General features: G+C 43.3%; 1 protein-coding gene across 1 annotated transcript in view; it reads right to left on the reverse strand.

Annotated features, from left to right (window-relative positions):
• YEATS4 (YEATS domain containing 4) overlaps window positions 1-24,108 on the reverse strand; it is a 164,679-nt gene that overhangs the window by 76,714 nt on the left and 63,857 nt on the right. The window contains exons 3-5 of the mRNA XM_078678831.1: window positions 16,874-16,940; window positions 16,690-16,784; window positions 6,861-6,953 (exon numbers count right to left, since the gene is read on the reverse strand). Of these exons, the coding sequence (XP_078534957.1) occupies window positions 6,861-6,953; window positions 16,690-16,784; window positions 16,874-16,940 (255 nt within the window). The remainder of the gene's footprint in view (window positions 1-6,860; window positions 6,954-16,689; window positions 16,785-16,873; window positions 16,941-24,108) is intronic.

The raw sequence follows: 24,108 nt of genomic DNA on the forward strand, positions 1-24,108 counted from the left end.
TAGGCTAACCCCATGAAGAGAGGCTCTCTCATAGTAGAGATTGAAGAAGAGGATGGGCTTCAGATGTATAGACAGGAGGACATCAACCGCCATTTCCTGGGTTATTATACCACCCTCTGTAAGAGTACTGCAGGGCAAGATGAAGGTTTCATCTGGGACTACCTGGCGCAATTGCCTCTACAGACCCTCACAATCGACAAAACCGAGACCCTGGGTGAGGAAATCAATATACGGGAAGTTAGAGCAGCTATTAAGGGCCTGGCGATGGGTAAGACTCTGGGTACGGATGGGCTTCCGCTGAAGTTCTATGCCTTCTACATAGTTGAATTAGCCTCAAAGCTAGTGGAGCTATACGCCGCAGCCATAACTACGGGCTCCTTCCTGGCTCAACGCGAAAGGCCCTGGTGGGGCCAGTCCTAAAACCAGGAAAACCAGCAATCGACCATTGCTGATGCTAAATCTGGAGTTCTAGATATTGAGTAAAGTTTTGGCTTCTAGGCTCCACATCGGTTAGGACTAAATTGATACATCCCGACCAAGCTGGATTTATCCTGGGTCACAACACTGCACTCAATATTCTGTGACTCTCATTGCTCTCGAAACTGCATTCGGAGTCAACATGGAAAAAGCTTTTGACCGTCTGGAATGGAATTTATATATGGGGAAATGCACCTGGGGAAAGGGTTTCTGGCTTGGGTCTAATTGCTTTATGCAGACCCCCTGGCTAGGGACCGCACTGGGAGGACATTTCAGAGCACTACTGTGTGGAGCAGGGCACTAGACATGGGTGCCCTCTGTTTCCCTTACTTTTCGCATTGGCTATGGAACCACTGGCCAGAACTGGGAGTCCTTATCGGGGGATAAGCAGAGAGTGTCACCATCATATAGCACTGTAAGCAGGTGCTCCACTGATCTTCCTCCGAGTCACAGTGGGTGATCTGTTGGGTCTCAAGGGAATGTTTAGGGAGTTTGGTGCTCCTTTGGGCCTAAACGTCAATTGTCAGAAGACCAGACTGTTCCTGATGGCCCTGCAGTGGTAACCCAGATGTTTGGCTTATCTGGGAGTCAAGATTTTTCATTATCCAGCAAATACACCCGTGGGGAATGTGGGGCTGGCCATTAGGTCCCTACGGTCGAATACAGATTTTTGGAAGGGGCTGCCCTTATTGGTGGCGGGCAAAGTGGCACTGCTGAAAATGGTGGCACTCCCTAGACTGCTGTATTTTTTTGACACTGCCAGTTTGGATCTCTAGGGCTTGCTTTGCCGAGTTGGATTCCCTGCTCATTGCTTTTATCTGGGGTTCGGGTGGGAAGGGAGTAGCACTTTCCACACTGAATTGCCCAACAGCGGAGGGTGGTCTGGCAGTTCCCGACTTTGAGACAATTTATTTAGCAGGGCAATTCCAAAGGTTCACGAAATGGCTTGCGGAAAGACAGAATCAGGGCCATGCCGAGGGACCTTACATCTCAGATCTTGCGGAGATGATCAGGGTAGTACTAAAAATGGGACTTCCTACAGCAGAGAACTCTAGGTAATTCAGAGTCATGTAGTGCTGCTGGCGCAGATGTCTACATAAGACAAGCAGCCATATCCCATATGCACCCGAGCTGCCTAGGACTATATGCTGAAGGTCTTACCCCATGGTTGTCACTGGGGACGGATGGTGGACTGGATAGCTGCAGAGGAGACAAAAATAGAAGATTTTTTCAGTGAGGGAGAGCTCTTCCCCTTTGAGGATTTCCGTTTCGACTTTGATCTTAAGCAGGTTCACTTCTTGCTCTATGGAGCAGTTACAGTGGCATTTTGTAGTCACTGGAAGACAGGTTTGTCGGAGCCATGAACCCATAGAACATGCCAGCATATTATCCTATCCACGGGCACTCTAAAAACTGATTACATGCCTATGCAGGACAATGTCAAAGGACACACTGCCGCCTCTGGAAACATTGCTGGCGCACTGGGAAACGGATCTGGGAGTCGCGATTACAGAAAGAGATTGGGTGACTACTATACTAGACAGGATCCCCGGGTATCCCGCATTGACCGATTTAAATTAATTAATTTATATTGATTACACGAGGGTTACCTCACTCCTAGATGCATTAATATTTACACACGACCGATGTAGCTTATCTGCAGTGCGGGGAGGTGGGAGCTGAAGTTCTACATATGTTCTGAACTTGCCCCTGATTGACCAGTTACTGGGAAGAGATTGTTAAGAGTACTGACTGAAGTCAAGAGTACTGACTGAATTCACGAGAAAAGCAATTCCCTGCTCCCCTCGCCATTGTTTGCTAGGCTTGTTCCCCCATACCTCCAAAACCAAGGTTCCCAGCAAGTTTCAAGACTTAGCTTTTCCTTTGGTAAAACGGGGACTCAAACGAAATTGTAAGGCCCCAGGAGGGCCCAGAGTGACCGCCTGGAGGAAGGAACCTGAGAGATAGGCAGAGTACGAGGGAGGGGTAATAATGAGAGGAGAGGGATAGGTAGGATAGATGTGGCCCAGGCATGGGAAGCCTTGGTGGAGTGCCTGAAGGGCCCGGAGACTGATCCTTCAGAACAGTCAAATGGGGGTTCACCTGCTCTGGCCAGTCCCCAGCAGTTGTAGTAACTATATTGACTACCCAGATAAGGTCTCATGCACTACAAACTCTGCAACAGGGAGGGACCAAATACATATCCCTGCGATTACACACCTAATTAGGGAACCTGAACAAGAGGCATTCCCATATCCCCTGACACATTTGCAGTTGCAGCTTATGGCGGGGGAGCGGGGAGGATTATAGTTTTTATACATGTTGGGAGGGTGGAATGGATGCCTGCCGCTGATGTTCTGTATTGCGATACCTTTCGATCTTTCACCAAGCGACAGCAATGTTTAAAATTTGAATTGTGCTGCCAAACTTAAAACAATTTGCTTACAAAAAAATAACAAGTAATTTTCTTAATATTATTTAACAGATTTAGAATTAATTTGCATCTTTTGAATTGGACAGTTTTCTTCGTTTGTAGTAAGTAAAATAAGTGTGTTTCAAAACCAAAAAATGAAAGGACATGCAGGACTAGGCACTAAGCAAACAGTTAAATTATTACTCTGCTTACGGGCAGAACATAGGGTTACATTTACACTTACACACTATGCATAAAGCCTAATTGGGTAAAGCCCAGAATACCTTCACCAATCAGAAACATAAAGACTATGTTCTGTAGATCTACAAGGAAAATATGTAACGATTTAACATAATTAGAGGCCCAACTAATTAAGAGCTCATTTCCTGGAATGAGGGTGCAGAACGTGGGTGTGCATATGAGTTACTATCTTGGCTTTATCTCCTGGTCCAAAGAGCTGCTCAATGATTGCAAGAGCAGCGTTTAAGAAGTTGGGGCCTTGCAAAGGCACTTAAGGCTAAAAAGACAGTCCCCCAGCCTAAGTGTCCAGCTCAGAGCAACTAGGCAGGAGAATGAACGGAGTATCAAGGACAGCATTGAAATAACACCAGCTGTCAGATCTGGTCACAGCTAGGATGACTTAAGTACACAGGTACGCCTGGTCAGAAGCAATGGGTGAATTTTATCTGAGGGGGCGGGAAAAAAGAGAAGAGTATCCTTGGAACGAGTTCTAAGGAGAGGAACCTACGGATGAGCCAGGGAACCTGGTGCCAACTTTTGCTCTTCCATGAAATGGACCGAGAGATAAAGAGGTGAGGCCTGCTGGGATGAGAATGTCACCTCCATGGATTATGGTCTTCTTCCTGCTAAGCAATATCAACAGCGAGCCTCTGGTATCCCAGTTTTTGGATTTCAACCCCAGCCTCAAGGTAATATAACTTGTACATGAAGACCTAGGCCTGCCATTGGACAAAACTCCGGTCCTGGACCAGGCCTAGTTGTGGAAGGGCACACCCCCATAGTGGCTAAGGACTAAGGTCCCTGTAATGGGTTCATGCAGGCAGCGAAATGGTGGCAGCATACGTTGTTTTTAGACATCATAGATCTCTTTATCTTTGTCACAAGATTGGAGGAATCCTGGCCCACTTGTGTAAAGTTCAGCAACTGCAGATTCATTTTTACACGCATTCTACTGAATTATAATAAAACAACAGATAATGCCTCATATGTTGGTACTGTTGACTACTGTTTGAAAAGACTCCAAACCATTTAGAACACAGCTACCTCCCTCATGTCAAAACCTTCCAGCTCACCCCAGTCTTCCCCACTCAAAACCTTCCATTGGCTCCCAGTGCACAAAAGAGCCATTTTCAAACTAGTGTGCCACTTCCACAGAGCCTTTTATGCTACGGACACCCCCCCCCCCTTCACCCCAATGCCTCCAAAAGAAAATCCCTCCCTATAACCCATCAAGAGTCTTAATCTCCTCATCCCAGGCCTTAGTATGCACCCTGCGATTCACAGCACCAGAAAAGCTTTTCTACTGCCCTGCATTTGAACAAACTCTATTCCTCTGTATATCTGTACCACCTTGAATCAGGCATCTTTCAGGAAACTGATACAAAAACCTGCCTCTTTTAAAATTCCCCTTGTACTGCCCTCAGCCTAGGCAGAACAGGCATCCGACACCTTGGACACTCCGAGCAACCGAATATCCTTTCAAGGATGAGCCATGGACAATATACATTATTGTAATATAACCTGGATTGTAGTACTGAGAGCCTGAGTACATCAGTGGGATGAATGTTGCTTGTGATAACTGTTACACACCAAATGATTGCCTGAGTACACTAGGGTGGCACAGGTCTGCAGGTTCCATTTTTGATACCCAAGCCAGTTCATATGCACAAGATGGAGGTGAGGTTACTTTTCCAGGCAGTGGAAGAACATTGCTGACATTCCTGACAATGATGAGAGGAAACCTAGATACTGAAGTGGGGAAAGAGGAGACAGGTGGTCCCTTAGAAGTTTGATTAGGTCTGTTTGATGGAGAGAGTTACTGATTAGTCTTCCTGAAACTGCCTTTTGGTAGATGGTAAGGATGAAAAGTTGGCGTGCAGTTCCTGTTGTCAAAGTATGATTGGTCCTTTAGAAATGGGTCAAAAGTTTTGTCATTCTTCCTGATCATGGTCAGGTGTGGCTATCACTCGCAAACTGTGCACTTCTCGTTGAGCCTATATTGTGGGTGCTCCAGCCTGGACATGACCCTGTTGGGAGGAGCATCACTGTCCAAATGCCGAGCTTGGAAGACAGCCAAGAAGGACACATGAAAGGAGAACTGACCCATACTGGTTCTGTAAGGTAGAGAGAAAATGAGAAAATACACATCCTCTATCAGCCAACCCTGCATAAAGGTAGGAGCTGTTGACCCACTTGCTATTCCAGTTCCAAGTTCTCTCCGGCTAAGGAGGGGGTGTTCCACAGAGTATCGAGACAACCCTGCGCAACCAGAAATGGTGACTGCCTGGCAAACAGCTTCTCACAGGAGAGGGGACAGTTTACTGAATGAGGACGTACGGTTTACTGAACTGCCTGGGGAGTCCTGCCTTGAAGAAGGGGGAAGGAGTAAGCCAGCTCTGCAGGAGGAGCAGACTCCTGGTGTGGACACGAGCAGCTGACCCTGGTGATGAGTCTGTCCACCATACACTCATTAAAAGCGCAACTGGTGCGCTACAGACTCACAGTAGGTCACTGAAGTGCCTGTAAGAGGATTGCATAGATTCATACCAGGAATGCTCAAGCTACTGACCCAAGAACTGTCCAGAGAACATGTTCGACAGAGGAGCCCACCTACTGCTGACTGCTTCATCCCAGAAGAGAGCGGCTGTCTGAAGATGGCTGCCTGCTGCCTCCAGGACATTGCAGTATGGCCACACTTGTATAACTGAAACAGAGCAGCTGCTTGGTTACACCATGTCAGGAAAACCTCTTTCCTAGCGAGGGAGGGTCACAGATTGAAGCTCATGAGTCCGATGCAAAGGTTATAGAGGCTCCAGAACAAGGGTAAACAACTGAGTGCTATTACTGCCTAAAGACTTATAGCAAGGGGCAAAGCTCTGCACCTGGACTACTATCTACACCAGTGTGCCCTAAAGTAGGAAAGGGGGTTGATAGGGACAGAATTTGGAGGGGGCACACTCTTAAATGGAAGTACTAGTCTTGTACCTATACTCTGGCCATTTTATCCTTTTTGTGTGGTTCCTAGATTTGAAGTTTAATAAAGTACTTTTCTTTTATAAAAGAGAGCCATTTTCCTGGACATTTATGTTATTATGCTGTTGGGTGACTTAGTGCTGAGCATGTTGTACCCCAAACTAATCTCCCGGAGAAACCTGTGACTATGCACCATCACTGCCACTGTGAGTCAAGTGCTGAAAGCATTTTATTTGGCCCAGTTTGCAAAGCCATAGTAGGACAGACCCCGAACATAGAGGCAAATGACCCCATTCCCCACAGCTACGGTCCAGTAGCCCCTGCTAGCCCCGAGGCAAGTTTGCTATAGCCCATATTGCTAGGTGAAACACGCCCTCCAAATAGGATGGGAGCGTGGAAGTGTGAAGAGGGGCTACCGAAGCTGGGCATGGAGCTTCTGCTTATTTTAATGCCTTGTGTTCCAAGGGGGTGGATTCACAATGAGTCAAGCACGAAGAGAGGCCCGACTCCTGCATCTCGGCTTGTGCGAAGGCTTTCTTCTAGCCAGCCAAGATGCTCTTGGCCTCTCGCACTAACTTCACAACATGGGAACTTTTAAACTAACAAATATTCTAGAACTACATAATACAATGGGCATTGGCCAATCTACACTCTTTGAAATCTGGTTGTATCCACTAGAAAATAAAGTGTTCCTGGGGTCTCCTAATATTTATCTAATTTTATGTTCTATATTTAAACATCACTCCATGTTTCTTACCATCTCGTCATAAAATTCAGAAACCACCGTTTTCTTTCCTAGCATGACGTTGGTATCAGACTGGAACAGTTTCAGTAGGTGATACAGAGTAACCTGCATTAAAGATAAAAGGAAAAACAAACTTATACAACAGAGAAGGACATGCTTTCAAATAACCTACACAGTCCAAAGATAAATTTGATCAAAAAGCATTTTCAGTTCAGGCCCAAAAGTTTAGTCCGGGGATGTTTATCTTTTTGGCACTTACCTTTTGTTGCAACCAGAACAAACATATGTGCGCTAAGGACAAGACCTTAAACATGACCAGAAGAAATGTACAGAAGATGAAGTTAGAAATGGACCAAGAGGCTTTAGAAACGTGGTTTCAGTTCAGTTTCACAACTGTATACACAAAGAGAAGGGAACATTGTAAAGTAAGGGCAGGAGACAAACAGGAATTGCATAACTGATAACCATTGCCTTGCAGTTTCCTGAAAACATAATGAATCCTATCATATGGAAGAGCTATCACAACACATATCACTAAAAAAATGAACTGACCTTTGGGGAAAAAAGAGGCGATTCTAACGGATTCATTATTTTTCATGAAAAAAGTTTTAACTCCCAAGTAGACACAAAAAATGTGTGAAATTGTACTATCAGTCAGTGTAGCTGTAAATTAAGGACTTTTATACATTGCAGTAATAAATAAAGATTAAAGGGGCTTTATATTACAGACAACTTTGCTTCCTAGGCGGCACACTCATCCTACCTAATACAGAGCATTTTCCTTGTTTGTGGCACAAACAAGGAAAATGCGCTGTATTTGTGATACAGCCCATGCTGTGTATAGTATTCCTGTTTAAGGGAACAACTTCTGCTGCCGAAAAATTACTACATACCTACCTCAGAGGTATCTTAATAAATCATTGGACATAAAACACACTAGACATAGCTGCAGCTGGGGCCTCTCAGAATCTCCTCAAGGTATACAGTTTGAGTTTGTGGAGCTCTTTTTTTTAAATTTTATTTTATTTTTTAAACATTTATTGAGCGGGCATATCACTCGAGAGTCTCATGGCGCTGGTGGATGTCTCTGAGAGGTTAAGACTTTAATGCAGTTAGATGTCTAACAACCATGTCTTTAAATTCCTACAAAAACAATTGTGATCACTTATAGTGCGTAGGTTTTGGGGTAGTTTATTCCAGAAAGACGGAGCAAGGGAGGAGAAAGATCTCCCTCCACATGTTGTGGTGCGGATTCTGGGAGATACAAGAAGTGCTTGATTGCTAGATCTCAAAGTTCTGCCCGGTTGATACCAGGTTAATTTTTTGGTCCAAAAAGCTGGGCCTTTTACGTACATGTTCTTGTGCGTCAGGCAGAGAATCTTAAAGCGTATACGTTTTCGTACAGGCAGCCAGTGCAAAAGTTTCAAACTGGGAGCCGATGGAGATCTAGGTGGAAGATCAAGTACCAGCATTGCTGCAGAATTCTGCAGAACCTGCATCCTTGATAAGAGGTTTTCATTGGTGGAAGCCAGTAGGGCGTTCCCATAGTCCATACGGCTGATAATTAGCCCCTGGACTAGGGGTTTTCTTGCCTCCAGAGGAATCCACTTAAGAACTTTACTCAGGCTACGCATAACTCCAAAACAGTAGCAGATGGTCTTATTGACATGGTCTTTCATTGACAGTTTATTGTCCATTTGGAAGCCCAGGTTTCGCACTGACTGAGTTGGGGTAGGACAGGGGCCAAGGCTAGAGGGCCACCAATCAGGTGTCCAATACTCATCAGCCTTGCCATAGAGCATTATCTCAGTTTTTCCTCCATTCAACTGCAGGTGGTTTGTGCACATCCACTTCTCGATTTGAGACATACAGTCTTTGAAACAAGACTTAGTTTCTAACGGATGAGACTTCACACGCTAAATCGCATGCACTTTTTCAACTACCGACACGCTTATCAGGGTCACAGGGCAGATTCCGCACTCCGCGCGGCGCGATTTGATTCAAGACAGCCCAACAAATGCTTCATTAGAAAGCAAGCGTCACATCGGGGGCAGACCTGTCCACCCATTTGGGTCAGAGGGTATGACCAGCACTCCGGGCGGTGTGGACGGGAGGTATGAACCTCCTTAACAGGCACACGCTAGTCTTTGCATAGGAGTCTGTTACCGGGCATGAACATTTTAGAGGGCCACACTACAAGGTCCCAGCTTCAGCCACACAATCCCTAGGTGTGATTTGATGCAAGACTGCTTAACAAATGTTTTGTTTGAAAGCAAGCGCCACGCCGGGGACAGACCTACCCACACATTTGGGTTAGAGGGTATTACCAGCACTTCGGGCCCTACCGACTGGGGGTATGAACCTCCTCATCAGACACACGCTAGTCTTTGCATATGAGTTTGTGACCGGGCATGAACATTTGAGGGGACCACACTACAGGGACAAAGCTTCAGCCACACAGTCCATAGGTGTTTTACGGTTTACCTGCCACATAGCGGGGGTTTCATTTAGACCAACACACGAGAGGCTCAGAACACGGGGCATGTTCCACAAGTACTATACCAAACCTTCCAGTACCCCACTAGTCCTCCTTGTATGTGTCAACTCGTCGATTACGTGATGATGGCCTATACTTCACTAATCTTTCCCAGCCCAACTTTTTGCTGTATTTCTTTGTTCATAAGGTGGATGAGTAGGCGTATGTTCCATTATGTCTACTGTTACTTTCTTGTCACACCTAGCCTAACTACAGAGGTCGTTTACCCAATGTACTACCCGCCGGGTACTGTTGTTGCACACACACTTGACCAATAGGTGAGTAAGGTGTGCCCCGACACCTACAAGAATGCTGCTGATACTGTATTTTAACTGTATTTTCCACAGGGGCATGCTCACCACTGTGCTAACTGAGGAATATACTCATTATTGTTTTTAACCCACATGCTAGCGGCACTTTCACTAGCATGGAACACTGTGTGTACAAGGTCACCCACGACTGTTTGTGTTTTCTATACCTGTTGTGATTTGCTCCCTTTGTCTCACAATTCAGGCAGATACAGCGCAACACAGGTACACCATTTTTGATCACTTTACAGTCTGAAATGAATATTTGATACTTAGGTAGATAATTTAATGTAGACAGATTAACTTCTTACTTAGGTCCTGATGAATCGCTAGTCATTGCACACCTGCGAGAAACATGTCGACCAATTTCTGCACATACTAGTCGAATCTCGAAGAAGGAAACATAGCAATCAATAGAGTACAGGGTAGTCTTTTCTTTTAATTGAAGCAGGGGACCCCCAGAATAAACTTGATCCTGGTACTTCTAGCCTCATTTTAAACTCACCATTACGTCTACACCAACCTGGCCCCACACCCGCACTTCACTCAAACGGCTGTTGGATAGAAGATCTCCGCCAAAGAGCCCCTCTTTGAGGTGCTGCCCGTTGGGTATTGCACCGCCGACCCAACGAGGAGCATTACCAATGATGAAGCATGACACCTGAAAGGGTGTGTGAGGACATTACATCCAACAAAATGGATGCCCAACTGTAGGACTCCATCGAGACCCTACCACATCCAAACACTGATGTGACCCGTACACTCATTACCTTTTGGAACAGCCCAGTACTTCTTTGTAACACATTAGTTTCTAATGGGTCTCGACTGAGAATGACTAAGATCTGAGTGTCGTCGGCATAAGACACAACCTCAAAACCAAAGGATCTAATCACTTTGGCCAGAGGGGTCACATAAAGGTTAAAAAGTGTCGGACCCAAGATGGAACCCTGTGGTACTCCCAGCTTGACTGATCTACTACAGGACTTTGTACTTCCCACCTGTACTATCATAGTACGATCATTTTGGTAGTTCTTGAGCCGCTGAAAAGCCTTTCCCCTGCCACCAATCTCCCAAAGCGGGCGTTCAAGAATGCTATGGGAGATGGTGTCGAATGCTGCGGATAAATCAAGCAGGACGAGGATAGATCACTTCCCCCGTCTAATGCCCACCTGATATTATCAGTTACCTCTAGCAGAGCTATTTCGGTACTATGGGCTGCCCTAAAGCCAGATTGAGAAGGGTCAAGCAGTTCATGGCTCTCAAGATGGACAACAAGCTGTTTATTGACCAAGAACTCAAGCACTTTACCGAAATGCGGGAGCAGCGATATAGGACGATAATTAGGAAGGAGTTTTGGGTCTGCAGTAGATTTTTTTAATATAGGCCTAACCATGGCAGTTTTCCATAATGTAGGAAATTCGGATTCGGACAGTGATTTGTTAAATAAATCAGTGAGGCAGTCTAAGAGCGCAGGGGCAACAGTGGGAACATTTTTGGGGGACAAAGGATCTGTAGGTGAACCAGTTTTTACTTTAATAAGGGCTTCAGTCACCTCTGAAGAGCTACACTGGGTAAATTCATCCAAAATATAAGGGGGATCAGAGGGTGTTGACGAAGAATTCCCCATGTCGTTACAATTATCATGCACAGGAAAGGAGGTATGGATAGCCATAATATTATCCTCAAACAATTTTGAAAGAGAATCTATCTAGTCCTGGGAAATAGACAGTTGAGACTGAACAGGCTGAGTAGAGAATTCTTTTAGGATTTGATAGAGCTCCTTATTTGAGTTTGCTGCCTTCTCAATAAGATTAGGGAGAAAAAATGTCCATGTTTGCCTTTTGTTTTCCATGTACTTATGGTGGACGCCTTTGTATAATACACAATCAGTAGGATCTTTGGTTTTCCTCCATTTCCGCTCTGCGGTCCTACAAGAGAGCTTCTCTAACTTTAATTGGTCAGTGAACCAGGGAGCGGCTCGTGCTTTAGGAGTAACTCTGGTAAGAGGAGCAATTTTGTCCAGGGCGTTGGTTATAGTTCTATCTAGGGATGTTCTGTTGGCAACACAAACAGGCATAAAGTGTGCAGGATATAAGAATTGTATTCATGTCCCCAATGTGAAAAGAGCCTCCTTGCCTTAGACCTCGCCACTTGCTGCAGCACACATGACTGCCTGACTATGCCACTCACCCCATCAAGGACGCTCGCCCTCGATACAACCAGCACCTGCAACAAGTCCATCTTCTTAACACAACCAACGAAAGTATAACTATTGGGAATAGAGCCACAAAGTACTGATAATCTCTCACAGGCTAGTGATGGTGAAGAATAAGGAACAAATGGGCCCAACTGGTCAGGGGGAACAACCAGGATGGACAGGAAACATGCTGAAAAAGAAATTGTGCATAACATTTTCCCTGATCATCATGATTACCCTAAACAGCCGTTGTAATCTACTAGTAAGATCTATACTTCCCAAAATGACTGGGTTCAAATAACATGCTTACAGAAGATCTGCATGACCACCATTCTAAAGAGAATCATGAAAACGCTGCCATACAAATGACAAACGCCCACAAGGTATTAAATGTCTCAGATTGTTGGATTTGTCTAAAACTTCCTTTTGTAACACAAAAACGTAATGCCTCTGTTGCCTTAGAGTTTGGCGCTTAAGGATTCTTGTTATATTCCATTTAAAGCAGTGATCACCTGGTTTTCTGGCCTGACCGTTTCGGACGTCAGATGCAATACAGAGATGAAATAGTGATCCCATTGGGTTGTTCCGTCAGAGGCAAAGGTTTACCCTGAAGGGACGCCTTCAATGATAAGTTTATGAGTAAAAGATATAAACAATTAATCTTAGAGATGAGTAAATCAATTTCCAACACCTCCCCCTTATTTAACAATCCTCCGGCTTTATGGGAAACAAAAGGACAGGAGCAGTTAAGTCTCACATCAAATGGATCGTGAGAGATGGGATGGAGTAACTGCACCCTTGTATTCAGTCTGGCCAATGCCTCTTGGCCTTCCTTTTCAGTAACAGCGGGAGAGAGCATTTATTTCATCTGTGGACAAAAAGCATACCCTTGTCTCCTCAAGGGTTGGGGATGGTATTATTATATGGGCTTAGTGCTTCTCTGTATTACACACCACTCTAAGGAACATGCCAGCAAATATCTGCTAACAAACAATGAAGCTAGAGTGAGAAGAGAAATAGATCAGGATACCTCTGCAAAGGAGTTTGGTGATTTGGCGTGAGGGTTTCTACCTATGCTAGGGGAAGCACTGAGTTCTAGAAGAATAAAACTACTAGCCTGTTTGTCAGAAGCAACAATAAATGAAACAACAGGCACCCTAGATAATATTACAGTAGAAATGGTAGCCATGAGAGAGGTAAATCTCCAAAACTGCATGGTACTCAATATGCTCCTCACTGAGAAAAGGAGTGTTTGTAAAAGGATACATACTGAATGTTGTACATTTATCCCCGATAATGCCGCAAAGGTTTAGAAGGTCATAGATAATTTTCATGACATAGGGATACAAGTGCATAATTTAGCTGAACAAACATTATGGGATATTTCTTCATTACTTGGAGCTTTTGGTTTGACTATATTACAGGCAATATTAGTTATTGAAATACTAGCTGTTTATGTGTAAATATCCTTCCTGTTAAGCATGTGCATTCCACCATCAATGGTGCATTCCTTCATCGAGGAATGTTCATTTTTCGAGCATCATGATAAAGCAGGAAGAAGAAGTGACTGTACTAATGCAAATACATATTGAATGGCAAAAATATTACATGTTGAACAGTTGTTCAAAGGGTGGTTTGTGGGAGCATAAATGAGATATTGAATAACTGTCCTTCATGTTATTGTCTTCATCGTGATTTCATGAACCCTATAGCTGTGCAATCCCTGGCTCTTGCAGTTAGGCCAAAAAGGGTAAAAGTCCATGAACTGTTTATTCGTATTAGCTTTCCCTCGCTTTCAAGAACAGGAGGATTAGGTAAATAATTGGCAGATAAGAAAGGACGACAAACAGCAGATGTTGAAACTGCACCTGTCCTCACCATTGTGAGTATGTATTAATGTTTTGATACGATTATTGTCAATATATTTACTTCAGCGTAACTGGCACAATTTATTATGTGCATGCATGTCTGACTCCGCTATTTCAATATATGTCAAAGATGCTCAAATGGTAGAAGTAGATTGAACCAGCTGCATCTGGCAAACTATACTTGGAAGCTGAAATGCTTTGTATCTCTCAGGCTTAAGCTTAAATAAATATACCTCCATGACGGTGTGTGATTGCGGTCTCTCATTAACAGACACGCGTACCTGATTTGTGCATTCACAAACAGAAAGGACAATCACCAGGAACGAAAAAGAAGGAAATGAAGAAAAAACAAAAAAGAAACCATGACATAAACCTATGAAAGGACACTCCGCCAAATAGCACACAGTTAACTTGGGGTAAACCCAGAGGCCCAAAAGAAAAGGGAAAGCAAGTAGGATAGGAAAATGTGCATCCACCCAAAAATATAGGAAGAAACAGCTAAGATAAGCAAATACAATATACACCCTGCAACGGTAAGCCCCACCAGCTCCTAAGTCCACCAACACCCCTACCCGTCCCCCTGATCTAAAAGATAGAAAAAGGACAAAGACTAGGAAAAACACCAATAGTAAGTCTTGATAATGCACAAGCAGCTGTAGGATACAAAACACATCCTGCTGTTTATAGGGCTAGATCAGCTATCTGGTTAATATCAATGCCTTCCATAAGGCCTACGCCACCCACTACGCTTATGGTTCGCAACAGTAGGTCCTGAATTATCTGCAGGTCCGGCTGTATACATCATTAACCCAGCCGTGTGTGGCCCTTGCCCGGAGAAATGGCAAGGAGCTTCCTCCAGCTTAGATTTCCTTGACCATCGAGATACAAGTTCTGCACCCTCCCCCACCTCATGACACACATAGTCTTGCCATATTGGACCACCTTAAGGTGAGCCTGATCAATGAGGAACACCTGAGCCCCCAACTCTCTCAGCATGCGTAATTAACAAGTTTTCATCAGTATTGAGCAGTAGTGGGTCAAATGTCGGAGCGCACAAAGAACTGAACAGAGTCAACAGTGACCAAGGTGGAGGGCGTAGTTCTAGAATATACCTCTTGCCAGAGTGTAAAATTCCCCCATATAAAATCAAGATCAGGCGAGGATACTTTGCAGCTTGGTGTGTAAGGTTATGCAGACGATGTGCCGCTGAATCTAGGAATCCCAATCTGAAAATTCTGGGAAAGCTTTCTGAAAGTGCTCCACCACGAATCTCCTTGGGTCACTGCCTTCCAAATTGCCCAGGACCCGCAAACAATTGTGGGGTCTATTTACGTGGTCCTCAACTTGTTCACAGGCAGTTCACAACTCCACAGCATGAACACCAACTCTACCCACTAACTGAAACCTCATTTTCGGCAGAGCTCCAACTTATTGATTCAATCAGCAATTTGACTAATATCACATATTTGATTGACAGACAACTGCATCTTAGCTCTGCAATTTTAGATCTCAGCAAAATGACTCTGGGATTCATACTTGAATGATCCATTATGCAAATGGAGGTGATTTGCGGAAAATGCTTTCTACTTGGCTATCAAATATAATAGTCTAAAATCCTCCAGGGCACCCCCCATGCAGAGTAAACATGCATCCATATTCTGTAAAATAGTCCTGATTAATCTTATATACTCTCTGGTCCTCGAGTGAGCCCCCACCCCCTGCTTGAGCCATCTAAGGAGCCTGCTTCAAAATACCTCTTTCCTTCCATGACCACAGGTTAGACAAGTGGGCACAGAGACAGAAGCTACAGATTCGGGGATTGGTGCAGGCATTAAACTGTCCAAATATGTACTTACATAAGAGTCAGCCGCCTGCTCTCCCAGCCTCTGCGCCTCTGCTCACAAGGATGGCCATCAGGGTTTCCATTGATGTGCCCGGGAGTGTCGTCAGTGATATCACACAGCCAGAAGACTCCTTGGATTCTGGCTAGATTGGTTGGCTTGTACTGGATCTGCCTTCTTCTCCAAGGCCAGCCTCAGTCTCACAAGAACAGGATGGATCAGCAGCAAGTGACACCCCTCCTGACAGTCCTGACAGAGGAGAGACCCGGGAGCCCACTCCCTCAGAAAAAGAGGTGCCCCAAATCACCCCTGCATCAATCCATGACCTGGTCACTGGCCTAGACCTCTTCGTGGTGAAGCCCGGTAGACATCCCACAGCTTGCCATGTCCGCGCAGCTGGCCAGTTAGTGATATGCCCACAGCGGATCCTTTAACCATCTTCCACGGAGAGCTCCCAGAAACCACTGAGTGAATGGTTTTGTTTGCCTGACAGCTGCAATGCAGCCCTAGCCTAGAAATAAGCATTTGAGGTCCGACTTGCGAAGTGTACCCACCCTGATGCCATGGAGCCTGCAAATAAGAGAGTCCCGAACATGGCCAAGTCTGGAAAAGGTAAGCAGCGTGTAAATCACTTGACAGGGTGGGGGGAGGGGTTTGGGGAGGACTGCTATCTGGTGGAAATAGAGTGGCACAGTTTTCTAAATACTACTGTAATGACTGGTGGTATCGTTGCTGAGGTGGGAGGAGCGGTAATGAGCTGCTCAGCAGTGAGCCATCATCTCCCCCCTTGTTTGAAAAGTTACATTTATAGCGGCCATATTCCTAGATGGCTTTTTATTTACCTACTGTATAACTGGTCGCTGGTTTGTGAAAAGTATCGCTAAATTGATTATTTGTCTTTCGCAAACAATTGATCTTGATCTCAGAGTGAAAGCACGTTGGCTATAGGCATACATTACAAACAGTAAAGCATGGTGATGTTTCAAAAGCGAACAAAACAACAACACAATCATACAGAATGAATGTTTACAAATTTAAAAAAGTCGGCATTGCATGCATGTTTGCAGATAAATCTGTACATGTATACTTACAGGTCGTTCATTAGGATCAATAAAAAATATTTTGACAATTATTTCAAATTCACCCCAGCCTGTTTCAGTAATTTCATATGGCGGTTTAGTCACAACTGTATTAAAAAAAGAAAAGAAAATTAATTACTCTACAATATTCCACGGATTTTAGTAGTACTAGAAACAGTAGAGTTGTAGCACTTACCCCTTAAAGGATTTCCGTAACTTTCATGCAACTTAAATTGGATTTTCTTCACATATGCGGACATATCCTGAAAAGCAATACAAGTACCTCACGTCAATTTGTGGAGCGAATAGTCAGATATTTAATTTAAAACTCTCAATATATTTTCAAACATTATTCAAACAAATAGGTTTTCCATGTATTACAAGGATGCAACTCTTCCATTTGTTCGTTTCTTGCACATGACCCCTTTATAAAATAAACCGTTTGAACCAGTGCAAATTCAGTTTACTGCTAGTTGCTGCTGAGTGGTCAAAATGGTGGATTTTCTTACGTGTACTTAATCGAATTGTTTGTTCTTCTACTCTGCTTTAGTTTATGATGTGTAATCACAAGCATAGCTGCCAAGGTTTCAGATTCCCATGTGGGACATTTTCATAATTTCAGCGAAATTATGAGTGACATTTCAGCGACTATGAGTGACACTTTCTCGCGAGCAAAAATCATGCACTGAATACCAGGGAAACTTCAAAATATCAGAAATTACAGCCATTTGAGCAACAAGAAACTCCAAGAAGTTCTTGAAACTGCTGCAGAGCACCAGAAATTGAAGGGTGCTAACCCTAGTGCTCCCTCCTGTAACCTCATATTAAATGGCAAAATTACAGGAAGCTAAAAATAATGACATTCACAGCTGAAAGGCTTAGCACTGAGAACTTGCTACACTCATTGAGATACAGATACATAAATTCACTACATGGAATTCAGTTGTGCACGTTTATTTTAAGGTTAGACTACTGCAGTGCTATGTTGTAGGCAGCTTTCAGAGATCCCCCGGTCTTTTGACCAATTTTTTAATTAAAAGACTCACCTTGCTCTGGGGAGTAACGGCGAAAAGGAACAGAAGCAGTGGCAGCAGGAAAGTGATGACGACGGACATTAAGCTGCCACAGCCGTTGGCAGACAGCCAGGGCCATGTGGGCGATTACGGACAAAAGGATGAGGCAGTCAGACAGTGGCAGCAGACAATAAGAGATTTTACTGCATGGTATAATTTTTTGATGCTGATTGAAGGCATATAGCAGTGTTTGTTGTTGTTCTTATATGTCGCTTCATGTTCTATTTCTACCCTTTACTCGCTACTAGCATGGGATTTTCAGATTTGCAGTTATTTAATCACTTTCAAGTTTTGCTTCTTATGTACTGTACGGTTCTTATCTCTCCCATATTTATTACCTGTCCCGCTTTTGTATGATGTCTATGTGTCTTATTGCTCCCCTTGCTTAGAGTGTCTTTCGTCTTGGTTTCTCTTCTATTGTATAACTTTCTGGGTTTTTCCTCCTCTTCCTCTACCTACTATCTCTCTACTTCCTTTTATGTGATATTGTTGGTTTGGTTCCTCCTTGTACATCCTCTTTTGTGTTCCCCTCACTCCATTTTTCATATTCTTCATATTCCCGCGAGAGTCCCGGAACTCCCTTTGTTCAGAAACTGAATTGAAGGATTCTATGCGTCCGCTGTGTAAATACAGATATTGACTTCATAACCCCCAGGGCCAGTGGTACAGCTACCCACTCCAGGACCCTGACCCACGCGGCGGATTCCTTATCTACCCTATAACCACGCTCCTTCATTGAGATACACTGAACGGTGAACTTTTTATGACCCATCCATTCCCTTATCCTTCGAGATTACTGCCTTATACTACACTCATCGATATATATTGCCCCTCCTGTATCCCGGTCCTGATGAAGACCCTCTAGCAAGGTCCTATCCGATGCCTGCAATAATCTGGGTCGAAACGTCGACACTTCTCTCCACCCTCAGCCTTTTTCCCCATTTATCATTTGTGGATCTGTTTTGTTAGGCATGAATTTGTTACATTAATTTATGAACTGTGATTATTAGCCTTTGTTAAATCAATTATTAGTAATTTTCTAGTGAGGTCAAACTGACCACCGCTTTGGCACTTGTAGAGTTCCCAAACCTTCCACATCACTACCCCCCCTTTTCCCTTCTGTTTAGGGGCACTATTTTAGACTGATTATTGATGTATTTTATGAACGGTGTTTTATTGAATATTCTGTACACGTTGTGATTAAAAACAATGTTGTGATACTCCCTTTGAATCCAGTTGAGATATTATTTTACTGTAGTTTATTTGCTTTAGTATCTGGGACCACTTTGGTTGCATCATTAATTCACCCAGGTCCCAGCGACTTATTGGGTTAACCTGTGTTTCTACAACACAACGCAATTCGCCAATCGGCTGCTGTGGTGGGCATTCCTCTTGCAATTGGTCACTCCAAAATGTATTTATATGCGGATGACATTTTTCTTACACATACTGATCTTCCCCACTCTCTCCCTGCTCTTCTCCGTTTCATTGATGATTTTTCTTCTTTCTCTGGATATAAGATAAACTGGGATAAGAGCGAAGCATTACCTATGTCCATTGGAACTACGAAGGACGCCATCTCTGGTTTTCCATTTCCTTGGCAACCCTCTCGGCTTAAATACTTAGGTATACTCCTCAATATGGGATTGGATAACGTTGTCACGGACAATTTAACTCCTTTAATTGCGCAAATGCAAAGAGACTTCGATAAATGGAAGGCCCTAGGTTCATCCCTTTGGGGGCGGGTTCAGGCGATCAAGATGGTCACCCTACCACGTTTTCTCTATGTTCTGGGTATGCTCCCATTGACCATTCCTTTGGCTACTCTTCGGTCCATTGATTCGAAAATTAAACTTTTTATATGGGGTACAGCTAAACCGCGTCTCACCCTAGCCAAATTAAAGTCCCACCAATTGCAAGGAGGTTTGGGTCTTCCCTCTATCGAGCATTACTCCTTTGCCCTCCATCTTTCCCATCTTTCTTCCTTTTTACCGAAGTCTAAAGACATCCCCCAATGGGTTCCACTTGAACGTCACTTATTAGCTCTGGCCCTGGTTTATCCCTTTTATATGGCAAGGGTTCCAGTTCTCTTGACCCCAAAAATCCTATATTATCCGCTATGTATAAGTCTTGGCAAAGAAGTCATCGTATCTTTAAATCTAACTCGCGGCTTCACTTTAATGCTCCTATATGGTCTAACTCGGCTATTCGAGTGCGTGGTCGCACTGTGTCCTGGCCTTTGTGGCAGGAGGCTGGTATTCATTCCCTGGAACAACTGTTTCATGGTGACAATTTTAAATCCTTTCTCCAACTCAGTGAGGAATTCCATCTCCCGCCCTCACAATCCTGTAAATATTCCCATCTTCAACAAGCTCTCACAAAACGTCTGGGTACCCCACCTGAGCTGCTGTCCACTTCTCCTATTTTATCTTATTTGAATTTATGGGGAACTTTTAAGGGTGTCACTTCTGGCCTTTATAAGACTTTCTTGCATCCTCTATTTTCGCAACACCTTTCAAAAGCTCTTCAATTGAAATGGCAATCACGCCTTTCTGTGACATACTCAAATGCCCAGTGGGATCTTATTTTAGAAGGATTACATAAGGGTGTTTGAGAAGCTCGCCTTAAATTCTGTATTTTTAAAATTCTCCATGAATGGCACTGGTCCCCGGTCAAATTACATTGTGCTAAGTTACTTTCCCACTCTTTGTGCTGGAGATGTCCTGCTACCAGTTGTGATATAACGCACATTATCTGTGAATGCCCTCGTACTAGATCATTTTGGCTTTTTGTGCGAAAGACTTTGGCTTACTCTACGTCATTGCCTTTGCCCTTTACCTCTGCAAATATAATTTTACATGACTTTCGTGGCCTTCCAAAGTTTACTAAACCACAGACTCGTCTCCTCCATACTGCCCTAGCCACGGCAAAAATTTGTATATTGCGTCATTGGAAGTCTTCATTACCTCCTTCTCAGGAGGAATGGCTGGTGGCAATGGTACAAACAGCTTCTTACAAACGTATAATTTATAATTTGCAGGATCAAGCTTCCATTTTTCTTCAAGTTTGGTCCCCATTCCTGGAAACCACAGTGGGTAATGACTCTGTTTCTACTCCTTCTTCTTCTACGGCTGCTCTTCCTTCTTAATTCCACCTTTTTCGCACCATGTTCATTCCCTTTTATTTTTCTCTCCTACGCTTCTTCTCACTCTTCTTGCTTCCATTTCATTTCACAGTTAGTTTTATTACTCTGGGGCTCCTTTTCTCTTTTTTCTTTTCCCTTTCTTTTTCTTTTCCCCTCTTTCTTTCTTTTCTCCTCTCTTTTTTCTTTCCTTTTATCCTTAGTTTTACCCTATGAATTCGAGGATTTGTTGTTTTATGCCTCCTTTGTTATATTTTATGAATCATTCCCTCATTTATGCTGTGTCTCATTTTTTCCTCTGCATATGTATCTATATTTACGCTTTATCAAAATGTTATTAATAAAAAATTTCAACACAAGAATAACATCACAAAATTACATGAACTACAAGGTATCTAATGTAGATAATTTTAATTTCCTTAGCTCATCGGAAGGATGGCACACACTAGGTTTGTGCCTACTACTGAACAATCGATTCCTTTCTTCTTTTGTGTATAGATCACAAAGTAAAATACACTTAGAACTATGCATACATTCTATAACAGTATTATGCAAGATTCCTAAACTGCTGCAGTAGTAGCAATGAATAAAAAAAAACACTTTACAGATGCAGCATGTCTCGAAGGCAGGTTTATTAATAATACACATTTGGCTCTAGGCATATCAATGTAGTTTGTTACTCAAATGCAAAGTGCAACTGGAACCACTATCCACACCTGCCCTTTTATGGATGGATAATAAAGACTAGCCATTAAACGCGGATTCAGGAATATTTTCTTCTAGTTTAAGTTGCCCGTGATCATCTGGTAACATGACATCCTTTGTGTAAAATGTGCATGATTGAACTTTATTTAAATTTTATAAATTGCCGAAATTGTGTAGCTAATGATCATGTGTTAAGTAATTTTCTACGTGAATATTTATTCATCTGATTTGGGTTGCATCTAGAGAAACCATATATTAGTCTATTAAGGTTTGGCTTAATTCTTTTCTGTTAAATAAATGTCTTTTCATAGTTAAGCGCAAGTGCTGTTTTATTAAGTTTGCATTTCAAAATAAATATTTGTTTTGCACACTTTACCAATTTGCTTTACAAGTTTAATGAAATATCATTTGACGGTTTAAAACGTTGCTTCTTTTCCATATAGTATAACACACATACTGCAGAAACTGATTATCCTTCTGCAGGGCAGCGTGTGAAATTTTAAATACCTTTTATGAGTCAACAAGAAGAAAGCTGGAAGGTGCATTTTTTCTATGCAAAAAAAGAAGATTTACCAGGTGTAAAACTAAAATCAGCACAAAACATATTAAACAGACCAACTCCTTGCAGAAACGGCTATTAGAAAGACCTCTCTTCTGCACGGAGAATCGGAGCTTTGCAAGAAAAAGCCTCTTTAGTTCAGTCAAAGCTACCTTGGTTTCTTTTTGAGTGCATCAAAACTTCTGCATTGTTCTTAGATCTCTTGCATGAAATTAAAGGAAAAGAGGTACAGAGGCATTTTCGTAAGGGGAGTCGACCCTTCTTTTGGGCTGCTTGTAAGGGAGCATCCTGGTTCCCTAAGTTCCCTAATTTAGATTTTACTCAGAGAAGTAAACTGACAGTCCACTTTATTTGAGGATAGTTCGGAATCAGTTTTCAAGGAACAACCCTAAGCCGGGGTCCTCAGCAGGCTCCGACATACCCACAAACAAAAGTAGTTGCTGCATATTCGATTTGTTCCTCTACTCTTGTCCCTTTGAAGAGGTAGTGATGGGTTCACAAGAGGGTTTTTTATCCTAAAGTGTTTTACCTCAGCCAGTCTCTTCTCAAGTTATTCCAATCCTGTTGGAGATTGTAGTCAGTGTGCAGGAGGTGAAGATTAATATTCATGGGGGCAATTTTATAGCAAGAAATGGAATTCGAACTGCCCTGGAGCATAAGTACTTCTCAGAGGGACACTTGGTGGGTCAGTGAGGTTTGCTTTGCTGGTCTGATCCTATTTAGAGTCATCTTTGGTCCCACTTTGTTAGGACTTCGAAAAAGTATACTTGGTCCAGGCTGCCTGGCTGACACTGCCTTGCTCTCCTTTCCACATCCATGATGGCAGCAGTCAGTTTGCATCCAAGAGTCCGCTTTAAACAATGAAGAGGTCTTCCAGGGAAGGGAGCAGAAAGCATTCATGCATCCATGATCAATAATGCAGCAGCAGAATTCCAGTATTACCAAGAAACTGCAGCAGTCAGGCCCCAGAAGTTGGGGTCACCTCCAGTTACAAGATGGCAAGGATCCCGAATGTGTCCCTCTTAAGGGCATGTCGTCTCATCTGGTGATGCAAGGGAACCAGTTCCACAGCAGCCTTGGAAGGCAGTTGCTCTCCTGCACAGATCACAGGGTACCCCAAGAACTTGATCGCCAGGTGGGACACCAAGGACACCTCACCCAGTGTAGTGCCTCTTTGACCTGATCCCTTTATAGAGCATTACCCAGGGCCTCATTGCCCAGTTCTATTTCCCTTCAGAGGACCCTGATGTTATAGGAGGGGGAGGAGCCAGGCGTCAATAGGGCTCCCTCATTCACAGGGATCACCAGATGAGCTGCAACTTTGGAGTTAAATGGCAATCTTGCTGCTTGGTTGGCCACGCACCCCCTCCCAACAAAAGGGTTTCTTGATGCAACGTAATGTCTATAAAATATTCCACTAGGTTCGTATCTTCACACCTCAATAATTCAGTAGATAGTTTGGTGTTGACTATTAGAAGTGCGTACCTATGCTCTTTTGTGATATGTATAGGAATAAACTGTCTCTGGATGAAGTAGCATTAAGCAACAGTGTTATGGCTCACCCACAGATACCCACTGAACCCTCTATCGATCAGCAGACAAAGTTAAGAAAACGTTATAAATAGGGCTCCCACTTAATAGCATTAATTCGTTTAACATTTCCGTCAGTATCTATCCATATTTATTTTTAGGCCATCTTATTGGTATTTATTTATATTTATTTTGTGTTTTAGGGAAAAATACAGTCGTAAAATGGTATACCTCAACATTTATTTAATTCATAAACACAGACTCAAACTTTGCTGCCTGTCACGTTTTAGCAAATTAGGCAGCCAAAAATAGTGCAACATTACACCCACAGGTAACCATCAGGATTATAATACACATATAAGCTAACATATCCCTGTATTTAGGGAAACCTGAAGCTGTTTTTTAACTCCCCATGCTGTCTA

This window comes from Lissotriton helveticus, chromosome 1_1 (assembly GCF_964261635.1).
Source record: "Lissotriton helveticus chromosome 1_1, aLisHel1.1, whole genome shotgun sequence".
In the NCBI taxonomy this organism is placed as follows: Eukaryota; Metazoa; Chordata; class Amphibia; order Caudata; family Salamandridae; genus Lissotriton; species Lissotriton helveticus.